Source organism: Lottia gigantea (assembly GCF_000327385.1).
Source record: "Lottia gigantea unplaced genomic scaffold LOTGIsca_51, whole genome shotgun sequence".
In the NCBI taxonomy this organism is placed as follows: Eukaryota; Metazoa; Mollusca; class Gastropoda; family Lottiidae; genus Lottia; species Lottia gigantea.
In genome coordinates, this window is record NW_008709752.1 from 1037204 (window position 1) to 1052347 (window position 15144).

Here is a 15144-nt window from a genome sequence, read left to right on the forward strand (position 1 = left end):
TTAAGTTATTTCTCTGGCTTATCTCTAAGTTGACTGGATAGCCTATCTTTAAGTTATCCTGATGGCCTATCTGAGTACATTCAGCAGGAGGATAGGGAATATTCTAAATATTTAAATATATTCATGATGAATATCAACAAACCTATACATACTTGTAGTACAGCATATTACATTACTTATATATCAAAAAATCAAGTATAATCACTAAAAACTGTTTTCAAATACAATATTCTTACACTAACAAAATATTTTCACTGTTAAAATGGAGTTCAATACATCAATTGTAGAGTGATATAGAAATACCACTGTTAAAATAGTGCTCAATACATCAATTGTAGAGCGATATAGACATACCACTGTTAAAATAGTCCTTAATACATCAATTGTAGAGTGATATAGAAATACCACTGTTAAAATAGTGCTCAATACATCAATTGTAGAGAGATATAGAAATACCACTGTTAAAATAGTGATCAATATATCAATTGTAGAGTGATATAGAAATACCACTGTTAAAATAGTGCTCAATACATCAATTGTAGAGTGATATAGAAATAGCACTGTTAAAATAGTGATCAATATATCAATTGTAGAGCGATATAGAAACACCACTGTTAAAATAGTGCTCAATACATCAATTGTAAAGCGATATAGAAATACCACTGTTAAAATAGTGCTCAATACATCAATTGTAGAGCGATATAGAAATACCACTGTTAAAATAGTGCTCAATACATCAAATGTAGTGCGATATAGAAATACCACTGTTAAAATAGTGTTCAATACATCAATTGTAGTGCGATATAGAAATACCACTGTTAAAATAGTGCTCAATACATCAATTGTAGTGCGATATAGAAATACCACTGTTAAAATAGTGCTCAATACATCAATTGTAGTGCGATATAGAAATACCACTGTTAAAATAGTGCTCAATACATCAATTGTAGTGCGATATAGAAATACCACTGTTAAAATAGTGCTCAATACATCAATTGTAGAGCGATATAGAAATACCACTGTTAAAATAGTGATCAATATAGGTCTGATTCAACTAATAGTCCACTCAGTGGCAGCCTCACGAGATTGGGGGTAGAAACAGTGGGCAGACTGACTTAATGGGAGGACAAATGTTGAGGTTGAGATCCTATAGGCACTAACCCCCCATGGAGTGTCTACCCCCATATTTTTTAAAAATAGAATCAAGGCATTCAAACATATTTAGGGCGAAAACGTATAGAAATCATATTTTTTAATTTGTTAGAAATGAACCATTTTTTGTGGTACCTCAACTGAGTTCACCTATAATATGATAAAATACCTACCAATATTCTTAAAGCTCTTTTATCTTTTGTCAGTTCATGAACAGTAATTGGAGTTTTCTTGATGAGTTTACCATTTTTATCTGTTTTATCTCCAGCTCTCGGACTATCTGTACGACCTTTACCTCGGGGACTAGGACTTCGTGATTTACCTAAAATATAAGCATTTCAATACATAGTTATAAACAAGAGTATGTATTATGATCTTTGACTTTGAATGACACAAGATGTGCCAAACATTTGAGTTGTCCTACCAGGCATGCCTGGCAAAAAGTTCCAAAATAGAAGCTCTGAGAAGTCAGTGTCCCAAAAATGACAATGAAAAAACAGGAATCTTGGATTTAGAAAGTGGAAAAGCCAGAAAGAATTAACATGTGACACAAAACAAAGTTTGAGTCCATGCCTTACTCCCACAAACTTTTCACAAGTTTCCTATCAGGCCGACTTACTTCCAATTCTAATACATTCATCTTTATGTCTTGAATTCCAGGCCTTGATTTTACAGGCCTTACTACAGTAGTAGACTTCTTTACACCTAGTACATGGTGACAATCTTACACCAACAGATCTACCACATTCATAACAATATTTTAATAACGGCTTTCTGTTGGATAAAAATAACAATTTATTGAAATAATGTTTTGAAATTCAAACAGTTCTAAGCTGAATTCACATTTGAATTTGAAACTACCCTGAAAATCTTTTTTCTGTGCAGAAGGAACAAGTCTGTTCAGATTAAGCTCTGGACCGTTTTCTGTTTGTTGGCACTTTCTGTACAATAATAAAACACCGCTATGTCAAGGTCAACATTTCCAAAATAATTAACTCATCATCTCAATTGTCCTGGTTAAGTATAAAGTAAGCTTATATATTTTTTTTCACTTTCATTCACAAAATTTATTATTGTAGAAAATGTGGTTTTGAAATTAAGAATAATTGATCGGTGAAAAATTAAATCAACAATCCTGTTCTGAGAGAAAATGAATCAGTTCTTTATTAGTAATGAATTTCATATATTTACAAAGATATCAATTTTGTATATTCATTTGAGAGTAAGAAGAGATGAGCATTATATTCACAATTATATAGTATCAGAACTTGGGATCACAGTTAAACTAACTATATATGATATAAACTTTAGAATGAAGATATAACAGAATTTGTTTAAGGTATAGTTCTAGCCTAACTATTTCTATCTATCTTAATGGACTAATAGATTATAGCTTTGTATGGTCTTTATCTAGCCAGTTTCCATTCTTATGCAATTACGGGCTTAAAATCTAGCACTATTGTGGATTTACCACAGAACAATTTTTATATTGCTACACCTAATAGTAGTTATAGCTATTCTATAGACTATCAAACCTTATTGGAAGTTTACGCTTTTTCCTATAAAATAATAGTCATAAATATGGTTACTCCTCTAGTGTCCTTGGATAAGTCATCTTTCTCACTATTCTAGCTGTGCAGATAATGCGAGAAAGATCATTGCTAAGAGGTTTGACAAAGGATCAGCTGTTAAAAAAGACATATTCAATCAACAGTCTAATTCTAGAGAGTTAAATTTCCTTGTATAAAACTAGCTGTGCTGATGAGGACTGTGTTTCTGCTACACTGCAACATTAGATGAAATGAGCTGTTGGCAATTAAAATTCATTTGTACAAAAAGATAAATTATAATTTTGAGTTCTCAATCAAAGACAAAACTCACCTAACAACTGGTTGAGCACCATCTACAGTGGTTGTCTCTGTAGCCACTGGTGGGTCAAATGACACTTGACCTCCTTTACCTTTGCCCCGTGACCCTGGAGGAAGTGGGGCACCTGCTCCAGTGTATACAAAACCTGGACTTGGACCAGCACCTAGAACATGTATGAATACAAATTGATGGAACTTTCAATACACTTTTCGCTTTGATTTTGTCTGTGAATTTGTTGATAATCTATCAAATTTGCAAATCATTGCTACTTAACATTGCAAAAAGTGTTATCAAAACATTTTAAATCCATTTATCTTAAAAATGTGTAAACTATTATCATGCATAAAATTGTTTGAGGAAATAAGCATCAAAATCAGCATTACACCATTTCTGCAATTTCTGCCCAAAAACATTGTTTTCCTGATTACCAAACTTACTTTTCAAACCTTCTCTCAACTCATCTTCCATTCTTTGTTTTTCTCTCTCTGTGGCTTTAACACGCATTATGTCTCCAATGTGACCTAATAATTTACGTCGTGCGTTGTATGTCTCGCGTTCAGCATGCGTCAGGGCGTGATAGGGCATGTGTGCAATTCTTCTATCCTGTGGAGTGAAACATGCAACAATAATGAAACATTCCATGAATATATGATAAATAGTGAAAATTGAGTGCATATTTTCTAAAATACATGCCAAAAAAAACTATATTTTTTTACACAAATTATTTTCCATGGCAACTCATGCAAACTTGACAATGAGAAACAACTGAAGATGATCGGGAATTTAGAGGGTGTACGCAAATTTTCTGTTTTTCGTCCTAAAAATTCTTAAAGTTAGACTTTTTGACAGATAGGGCTATTGAAATCATAGATTGTCTATGAGGCAATCAAGACAGGACAGTGAATTGTATAATAAAGATGATGACATATATTATCAAGTGTGAAGTTATACATGTAGATTAAAGGTATAGGTAGGCCTAGAGAGTATAAACCTTTCAGTTAGAAATACCTACCACATGATTTGATAACCTTCAAACAAAAAATGATCATTTGTATAAATTCCCAATGGATTTAAGTTTATAAATAAGACTGTTACTATGGTTATTGTCTAAAGTTGCCATTTTTATACATTATAACTTAAAAGACTCAAGATCAGATCAAGATCTTTACGACTAGAATAGAAGCGTTGCAACTATAAATAAAGCCTGTGACCTGCTGAATTAAGCTTTAAGTGCATCAGCTTTCTTATATGTGCCTGCTAGACCCACTACTGCTTGAAATGACATTCTAACCAATATCCTAACTTTCAGATATTAATCATTTATATTCAACCACTAACCAACTTCATTTTTGCATCACCCTTTTCTAGAATTTATGTCCTTATTGAACATAAGCTCTAAATATACCATATACAAGACTGGAAAAAGACAAAAACACCCCTTATTTTGCAAATGAGCTCTTCTATAACAAAGTATCACAGTGATTGAAAAATGCATGTTTGGAAAAGTTCAAACAAATGTTAAGGGGTTTCATTCTAGGTATACTATCTTGATTCTATCCAACCTGTATATTATATAAAGTAAAGACTTACTTACCTGGTTAAACATATAATAAGAATAGTCTACAGCTGTACCAGTCAATCGTTTTGGTCCTATTAATATCGGTGATAAAATATTCCCTCCACATTTTACTAACTTATCAATCTACAATGGTATGTATTGGAACGTTTAGTATTCTTATGGTGTCTGTTAATGGCAAAAAAACAATGACAGAAAGAGTGTCTACATCCTGCAACCTTCATTAGGACATTCATGACTTGCAGCATCCTGCAGGATGCGATGAAAGGAAAATTTGGCTACAAAACAGCTTTTCGTAGTCTGTGATATCATCTTGAGTCGGAAGCGGACAATAACTTGTTGTCTAGACAATAACTTGTTGTCTGCCAGCAAACCATGCAGCACCAACAGCAAATTTCACCATATTGACTCTGCTTGAGTCCCATGTTCATTCCAATTACAATAAATCTGATCAACAAGTTCTTGTCTTTATATATTTTTTGCCATGAAATTCAAAATAAGTTTTTGACAAGGAAAATATAGAAGGACGGTGTAACTATTTATAAATCTAATACTTACCAGCTGTATTCTAGATTGTATTGGTCGACGATCTTCGTATTCTGTAGATGTGGCAACACAGAGGGCGCTACCTACACCATGAGTTAATGGTAAACTAGGGTCAGCTCCGTAGGTCAGTAATTCATCTATAGCCTACAATATAGAACCAACAGAGAATTCAAAAATATGCCACTGTTCCTAAACCTTTCAACACCTGTCACATGACAAAAACATAATTTTTTAACACATTTAATTTTAAAGCCTTACTGTGGAAAGAGAAAATATACACTTTTGACTATGAGGTTGTGTTTATCCAGAGTATCTATTAAAGACCCTGAATGTCTTTATCTTTTGGGTCATTTTTCAAGAAATAAGCCAGTTTTACTTCAATTTGTTTTGAGTTATGAAGAAAATTAGTACATATCGTCGGTGGGCTTACAAAACCGCGTATATGGCCATTTTCACTAAAATCACTTTTTCGATTATTTGGAATCAGCAGTATATTCCGCACATTTTTATATGGATTTGGTGGTTCTAAGCCAATAAAAAGTTGTCTTTTCAAACATGTGACAAATTGGCGTATATTGATTGGTGTAAAATTGGGTCTTCCAAAATCACGTACCTCAAACTTTTTTTGTCAGGACAAAATGTGCAGCAAACAAACTATGCCAGAGTGCCAGAGGTAATGTAATAATTCTTTCGCAATTTACCTAAATGTCTTACGAACACTATTACATAGCTAAACCACACCAAGGATGGTTTAAATAACTTTTTGCATACATATTAGTTGCTTTATGATAGGACGTCCTTTGTACAACAGAACTTTTTACGTTGACGACTTAATATTTTTTAGTAAATTCTCTCCTAATCTGTAATGCTGTGTCCTGCAATGCATATTGCATCATTGTAATGAATTTTTGATATTATGTCCATACAAAAGTTCGTTAAAATAAAGTAAATTTTGACATACGCGATTTTGTAACTAAGCCTTGAAAAAATTATTTGGTTATTATTCGTATTTTCGCGTTTTTAGAATAACGGTATATATTTGTCTTAAGGTCGTATTTATATCATATTATTATTATCAAAATAGGCCTGTAAGTGAATACTGAATGATACTTTGTTTTTTATTATTTCAGTTGATATTATAATATCCTCACAATCATCAAAATGGCCAGTTATTCGAGAGGAAAATATTTGGTTAGTCTGGCAATAAAGTCCACCAAGAATTCAATAAATGAAAACAACTGCGGAGATGCTAATGATAAAAATTGTAAAAAAACAGATAATCAACCTTTACCTTCTGCTATTCTTACAAAAAAACCTGTGCCACAAGCTATAACCCCTCCTGAAAACAATGATATATTTCTATCTGAACCAGAAGCCACAATCAAACATGTACCACAATCTTTAACCCTACCAGATGACGATGTAACATTTCTATCTCAACCAGACGCCACAATATATTCATGTATACCCAGTGTATCTTGCTCAGAATCGAATCAAGTTCAGACATATATTGCCGAACCCATTGGCATGTATTATAACCTCCCCGAAAACTATCATGAAAATGTCGATGTTCAGACTTCAAACTCAATTCACCTAAAATCACCATCAGAATTACTAAACCAATGTAATCCATCTTGTTCTTACTTACCTCTCAAAAACGATGATGATAGTCTCACAAGTTTGCATTTACATGATGCTCAAGAAGTCGAGATAGATTCGCACTCGCCCATTGGTTCCACAGCACAAGATCAATCCACAAATCAGACCTGTGATGGGGTATTTTCTGACAAACCTGAAACTCAAACAAACAAAAGGCCGCGGTACACGATGAACAAATCATCACTTAGTGATAGCACTCTACCGGAGACTGAATCTGATGCTGACGATTCTGATAGAGATCCTGATTGGAAACCAAGGAAGAAAAGAAAACTTTTCGAATGTTCCTCCTCTGATGAAGATCTTGCCCACTCTCCAATTAGACCAATTTCAACAACCTCTGTACCTTCATCCCCAAATACACCCACACACAACCCCCCACATAAAAGATCAAAGCCAGGAAAAGCCATGCCAGAAAAATGGAAAAAGAACATACAAAAGCAATTACGAATGGAAGGAAAGGATTATAGCGGGATAAAGAAAGATGACGAGGGTCATTATGTGTATTCATCTGAGAAGCAAAAGAGAACATTGGGAGAAAGGAATTGTACTCGATTGTGTGCAATAGGGAAAAAATGCACTGCATTCAGTGAGGATGAACGATCTTCTATATTTGATCGTTTTTGGACGAACTTAAATTGGGATCAAAAGAGAGTTTTTGTTGCTGGATTGATAGACAAGGTTGAAGTAAAAGAAAGGAGGGAGAAAACGGGCGAAAGTCGAAAGAAGTATTCCTTTAACTATTTCTTGAAAAAGAATGAACAACGCCTTCCCGTCTGTCGCAATATGATGTTAAATACTCTTGGACTTAAAGACAAGATGGTTTACGAGTGGATGAAAGATGTTAGTGTGGGTGTACCGAACAAAACACCAGATAAACGACGCAATACGCAACGCACTGATAACAAAGTCATTGCAGCCAAAGAATTTCTGGGGAAACTACCAAACCTACCTTCTCATTACTGTCGCGCAACATCGAATAAGAAATATCTTGAACCCATTTTCACCACATTCGCAGACTTATATCGAGTTTACAAACAGTATTGTACAACTGAAGGAGTGGGCATTGTTTGTAAGAAGGCCTTTAAGTCATGTTTTGATGATTTGAATTTGTCGCTTTCTCGTCCTAAGAAGGACCAGTGTGATATTTGCTGTGGATTCGAAGCCGGAAATATCTCAGAGATCGATTATAACAACCATATTAATCTGAAAAATGAGGCGAGGAATGAAAAGTCCAATGACAAAGCACGAGCTGAAAATGACAATCGTATTAAAGTCATAACCCTTGATCTCCAGTCATTGCTCCTCAGTCCACGTATTCAAGCTAGCTCCATGTATTATAAAACTAAGTTAGGCTGTCACAATTACACAATATATGACTTGAACACAAGGCAGGTTGTTTGCTACTTTTGGCACGAAGGGGAGGGAGAACTTTCCGCGAACTCCTTTGCCTCGTGTTTAGCGGATTACATCGATAATTTGTCGGGACATATAGACGAACTTATAATTTTCAGTGATGGTTGTACATACCAAAATCGAAACGTCATCTTATCTAATACCCTTCTAAAACTATCTGAAGATAAGAATATTACAATTGTCCAAAAATTTCTAGAGAAAGGTCACACCCAAATGGAGTGTGACAGTGTCCATAGCACTATCGAGAGGCGTTTACGCAACAAGCCTATTTACGTTCCACAAAATTATGTAGATCTAATAGGTACTGCCCGTGTTTCTCCTCCGTACAAAGTAAAGTATCTCTCCAGTGATTTTTTTCGGAAATATTCGGAATTGAAGTACTATACCTCAATCCGTCCTGGTCGCGGTAGTGGAGACCCTGTAGTTACTAATATAAGACTTCTCCAATACAAAAACGGAATTATCTCCCATAAGTTACGGTATTCTGATACAGAATTTGAAGAGTTACCTTGTAGACGTCGAAACTCAGAGGCATCCGAAACACAGTTCACCATTCCAAAACTTTATGATGTAAAACCAAAAATCAAAGCAAAGAAATACAAACATTTGCAGGAACTAAAAGCAGTTATTCCTAAGGATTACCACCCGTTTTATGATGGCCTTATTCACGATTAACTCATGCCCATCTAATCCACATTGAGAATGAGTTTATTTGTATTGTTATATTTTATTGTAATAGTAACTAAGCCGTTTTAATTTCATTCTTTGAGATTTATTTTGCAGTACACTCTTTTCATACAGAATATCAAGTAGATATCGTCATTCTTTGTTTTTATTGAAATGATTTTTTTTTTTAATAAAATTTGTTAACTCGTTTGAATGATATATTTTTCATTATATCATAAAAATATTCATAAAACATGTCTATCTGTTAAAATCAAAATGATGTATAACATCATTTTTCTCAAATTGTAATGTCAAAATCGCGTATATCCATTTCTGACGTCACGAATGTAGACCCACACAAAAATGTACCAGCATAGTATGTAAAGACGCATAAGAACTATATATACCAAAAACTAACATTATTCTTCCATTATTAACAAAGTTATGCAGTTTTTTGTCTGTCCTGAAAAATTTTGAATTCTGCATATTCGCGATTTTGGAAGCCCACCGACGATATATATATAGACTTACCATATCATTACCACTTGCTATAGCCAGAGCTAAAGGTGAAAAACCATTACACAGTAAATTAGGATTAGCTTTATGGTCTAATAGTAACTTTACCACTTTACATGCATGCTGGAAAAAATAAAATACTGAATAATGACACAAAGGTCAACCTGTTTGATAATTTTCCACAATAAAGAAATAGAAATGTAAATTTAAGGATGTGTAAAAAAAAATGGATCAAACCAAACACATCTTGTGTATTATAATAAATTGTAACATAAATTGCATTTTTTTCTTTGATATTTTTAAGAAGTAAATTGTTTAAAATGTGTGTTCGAGCAAATTGTTGTTTTACCATACTTGGATAACTTAACATAGAAGCCAATTAGAGGAAAGTAGGTGGAGCTTAGATATGCTACAACTAGCAAATTTTGATGTTATATAAATAAAACACTATTATGGATATACTACTCCTCTTTAATTTAAGCAACTTTTCAATTCGGATACAGGAATCTTTTTCAAGCGTGACTGAAGCTCCACCCCTTTTTTTTTTTAACAAAACTCATGACTTGCACTAGCTTCTATTTCATAAGATAAAATGTTAAAACGATCAATGCCGTAAGAAGTTCAAGCTTTATTTATTTCATCATGAATTGGTTTGTTTAAATATGTTAACTAGTAAGAATATACTACTTGTCAACCTAGTTAATACCCATCTAATTTCAACGTTAATTCATATAAAATTTAGTTAATGAAATACAAATGGATAAAAGACTTTCCACAAGTCGAGCAAGTAACATACTGATACTTGGTCTTAATTTCTATAAAATATTGATCATTAGAAAATAAGGTTGTAAAATATAACTATGATTAATTAATGAAAATACAAGATGTGATCCTAGAAACATGTTTTATCAGTAATATCTTGTTATTTGTGCAAATTTGTCATTTATAGTTGTGTTGAAGGAGTTATAACCTACCTTATAATTGTCATCTCGAGCACATGCTATCTGTAGAGGAGTTCTCCCTCCTAATATACTTTTACTTGACTCAGATATCTCATCCTTTGACCATTCTTCTTCAAAATCTTTTTTCAGAAAAGAATCATCTTGCTCGGCCCGTACATCAGGATCAGCTAATGCCTCTAACAGCATTTCTGTTATCTCAACACCTTCTTCCCCTGGTATAGCACATGCTATATGTAAGGGAGCTAAACCTCCTTTCTAAAATATATGTACAACATCACATCCAATACAGTTGGAATACAGACAGTTAGCTCAAGCAATTAGGTACTTAAAGACTAAATGGATGGTCAGACTTTGTTTTTAGCACAAAAAGGGCTTACAGTAAGACATAATATGACAAGGCTTGATAGGCATATACTAGTGTCAGTTATCTATTTGACACCCCTCTACTTTCTATTAAGCTTTACCGATGGCCAAAATAAAATGGTAGAGACAAAGTTCAAAGATATATTAAGTAACTTACATCTGTTGGTAGTCTACTATCTGTAGAGGCTCCCTTTGACAACAATGTTTTAACCATACTTGTATCAGCAGCCTTGATAGCGAAAAATATCACAGGCATTGGTACACCAGAGGCATTAGGATTAGCTCCTCTTCTTAACAATAGATCTATAGTCTGTTTCATTGTTCCTCTCCTACAAAAATATGAAAATTTTGTCAGGTGAACTAATTCTTAGTCTGCTTAGTTGTACATTATAGTTTATTTACTTCATAAAAGGGTTCAATACTTTCGAGATCAAACCTAACTATAGTAAAGCCATTTTTACAAATAAAATGTAGCCAGTGGTAGTTGTACAAAACATTATTAAATTAGATGTAAATAGTAATCTTGAACCCCAATACTTACAATGATATTTGTATAGCTAATAATCTAGCCTTGCCTTCACTACAACTCTCCTTGCTTCTCTCTCTACTCACTATCTTCTCATTGGTACTCAGAGTAGTGGCACATTTCTCCAGCAGGTTTCTGGTCACTGATATATGGTAATTATGGACACTGATATTTGACTCAAATTCATCAATCTTCTCACAACCATCTCCATCTCCCAAAAAATTCCCTTCTTCATCACTTCCAAATAAGGAATCTCTGTCCTCGTCCTTGGTTTGCGCCTTGTCAGTTTTGTCAATCATAATATTCTGAATTTCTTCTTCGCGGCTGTCTGATTCCATGCTGCGTGGTAGACCTTTATCAGAGATATAACAACTATCTAGACTATCATTATGATGGACTCCACTGTCCCGACTCACTCCTTTAGAAATAGGAGGTAAAATTAGTCTATCTTTCCCTTCAATCACATCCTCTGGTTCACTTCGCTGCGAGACTGGTCTCCGTTCAGACCCAGTTGAACTCAATACACTAAAGTTAGTCATGTGACTCATGCGTCTTTCATAACTCTCTGTTTTTTTGCGTTTTGAAAGAGAACCTTTTGAGTCCTTATCTTGTTCCAGATCAAAAGGTGGTTTCACTAGATATCTTTCTGCAATATTATATAGAAAGCTTTCGATTGGATAATAAAATATAACACCAGCAGACAGGGCGGAGCAACCTTCATCGTTAAGTTTGTTAATATCAGCTCCATGGTTTAACAATAGGTTGATAATATCAATATGCCATCCAACCTAAAATAAATACATTTCAAAGAGTATAGAGAGTGGTCTTATATCACTACACAGTCAATGCTTGGGAAAACTCACATGTGGATATAAATTTTCAGAAAAAAGAGCTACAACTTGCACAGCGACTAAATTTACCTGTGAACGTGGCTGCTTGTTCTGAAGTGAAGAAAGCTTTGATCTCAAAACACAGCCATAAAAATCTTACTAAGTCAAAAGGGAAACAAATTATTTTGACACCAACCCATTTGTGATATGTTCAAGCAGATAAAGAAACATCTGTCCAAGGTGATAAGAAAATAACCACCAATGAAAGGGATCAAATGATCTAAAAGAACTTACAGTAGCTCCAATTAAGGCTGTATGACCATTAACATCAGCTGCATCAACATGTACTTTACCAGCCTGTAGTAGATCTTCTATCTCAGTTAAACGTCCTGATATACAAGCCAATAAAAACTGGTCACTGGCCTCTTCTAGTGGTCCTGGTTCCTTAAACTCACTTCTATCACCATTCATTATCTTAGCAACATCAAACCCAACACATTTCTCACCGCCAGAATGTTTCATTACATGTTTCTGAATCTCAATCAAAGATGGCGTGCTGTTCTTCACCCTAATCTTCTCGTCTTGAACAATTGGTTCAAAATCTTTGAAAAATACTTCATCGAATTCTTCTTTATTGATGGCATAACTTCTTGGATCCAGAGTCTCGTTATAAAAATGGGAGATTTTGTCTGGTGTTATATTTTCTAAGTCTTCAAGTAATCCTGAATTCTGGGTTGTATTTTTGGGTTCTTCTATCTCCAGATAAGTCACATGGTCTGTATTCAAGTCAAATTCTGGGTGATCTTTAAGCGTAAATGCTCCGTCAACAGCAGAACATATTTTGATTAACTTTTCTTGTTGCCATAGTCCCACATCCTGTCGGCCATCTTTATAGGTCATGACCCCAGGGCCTTCTCTTTCATCCTCTTTATATAAACCCTGAAATTATAAAAATATAAGTCAAATTAACAATTTATGAATAGGTCCACAAATGGTCACTGATATTACTATTCAGGCATCCTTAGCTGATTATCTTAACCAATTAACAGTTCATGATGAAATTTGAAATTACATATCATATTTCATTTTTTATAACAAATACTGCCACAAATTTATAAATTTAACATTTTAAGTAAAATTATATCCAGATAGTATATTTACTACATGTATTTAGAATTTAGATGTACTATTAAATTAAAAACTTTAAAAAATAATTCAAAGACCTATCGGAGTGGCTCAGAAAAGAATATTCCAATAATCCATCTCAGAATAGACAGACCTATGCTGATTTCTTATTGTAGCCTAGAAACAAATTACAAAACATGCAGTTCTCATGTTGGATAGTTGGTAACACAACACTGTCAATTTGCAAGTTACATGTCATTCAACTTTTCAAGTCTTAAGTCAATTCTTACCTCAAATATATTTCCATTAGCAAAAGTAAATTTGCCATATCCTTCTTTTCTATCAATATGAAATGTTCCTGTGAAATATGAACCATCAGCCCATGTGTATAACCCATTACCATGACGACGATCTTTATAAAAACATCCTTCATATGTCTGCAAATATCAATCAAAATTTGTTTCAAGCAGAGAAACAAAACATTCCAAATATTTGAATATAAATAAGAATAAACCATCTTCTCAATGTCAAGATATTAAGAACCTTTTAGAGTTTTTTTTTTTTACTTCTTGATTCGAATGGATTGTACAAACAATATGAGAGCATGTGTAATCAAAAACTATAATTAGCTGTATCATTAATGCTAACAATGTTTAAGAGGTCGTGATATCTTGAAGATGAGAATATTCAGAATTTGCTTTTTAGTTTTCAACTTGAAGAAGATCAATGTTAAAAGCATTGGAAATACCTTAAATAAAAGATTTCTAGACCAAAAAGAAATAATACCCACCTCACCATTAGCCCAGACTATTTTACCATTACCATGCCGGACATCCAGGTTGAAATCACCATGGTAATAACTCCCATCAGGCCAATATTGTTTTCCTACATAATACACATAAGATTTTCATATAATTAGGGTGTATAAGCTGGTATGATTTTAAATCATTTAGTGAATATGATTATAGATTGCTACTACTTTCAATTTACTTTCTAAATAATCTTCCTGGCCTTTGAAACAAAATTTATACCACAGTGTTTGTGATCCTTCAACACCAAGATTAGACTATATGAAATTTCCATAGCTTAATATAACACTTAATTGTGACTGGATAATCTGAACTTATTGAACTGTTAACTTTAATGTGAGACTTGATAATAGAAACTACACGAAAATTCTAAAAAAAAAGACTGAATCTTGAATGTATTCCCAAACTAAATGAAAATACAGTTGTTGAAATCTTACTCTTATTCTTCCCCGACCCACACAAAGTGAATAAATAATAAAATAACTTTAACACTCTGCGTTGGATCCCTGTAGCCACTTTTTTTTTGCACAAATTGAAAATATGAACTAATATGAAACTCAAATATTCAAGATATCTACACTGTTAAAATACACTTTAATAGCAGACTAACCGTTTCCATGTCTTTGGTTATCATTATAATCGCCTTCATAAGTAGCACCATTTGGCCAAACAAACTTGCCACATCCAGTCTTCTTATGATCTATAACTTGACCGACAAAACTGGCTCCTGTTTTATAATGGACTTCTATTTCTTCATTATGATCAGTATCAACTGTACACTCTAATGCTGTATTCAATCTGGGTAATGTTTCCATTTTCTACCTGAATGTTAAAAATAAAGCATTGTGGAAAAAACTAAATAAATGACCATGATTATCAGCTTGTAGATATGTATAAACACTTGATTCCATGAGTATGCAAACACTAACTCAAACAGATACAGACCTTAGCAAATCCAATTTTCAGCTCAACACCTCTGTTAGCGCAATGGATGGCTTAGACAATGATATTTTTTGAGTGCAGACAGCTATGGACAGCTAGTATAGTGGTAGTCACTTGACAGTTCATAGTATGTGTTTAACACTCTGTACATTGATGGAGAATTTGTCTTTTCAATTTAATTTACTGCCTA

General features: G+C 33.6%; 1 protein-coding gene across 1 annotated transcript; it reads right to left on the minus strand.

Moving 5' to 3' along the window:
• Positions 1-1757: 1757 nt before the first annotated feature.
• On the minus strand, positions 1758-14110 carry LOTGIDRAFT_125797 (hypothetical protein; the record flags this gene model as incomplete). The annotated part of the gene is made up of 13 exons (XM_009062430.1): positions 1758-1922; positions 3060-3145; positions 3459-3624; positions 4616-4723; positions 5156-5287; positions 9413-9520; positions 10372-10614; positions 10880-11051; positions 11264-11474; positions 11661-12036; positions 12373-13017; positions 13494-13640; positions 13994-14110. Coding segments are annotated over 13 exons (2676 nt in total), but the record flags the coding sequence as incomplete, so codon positions are not given.
• Positions 14111-15144: the final 1034 nt, after the last annotated feature.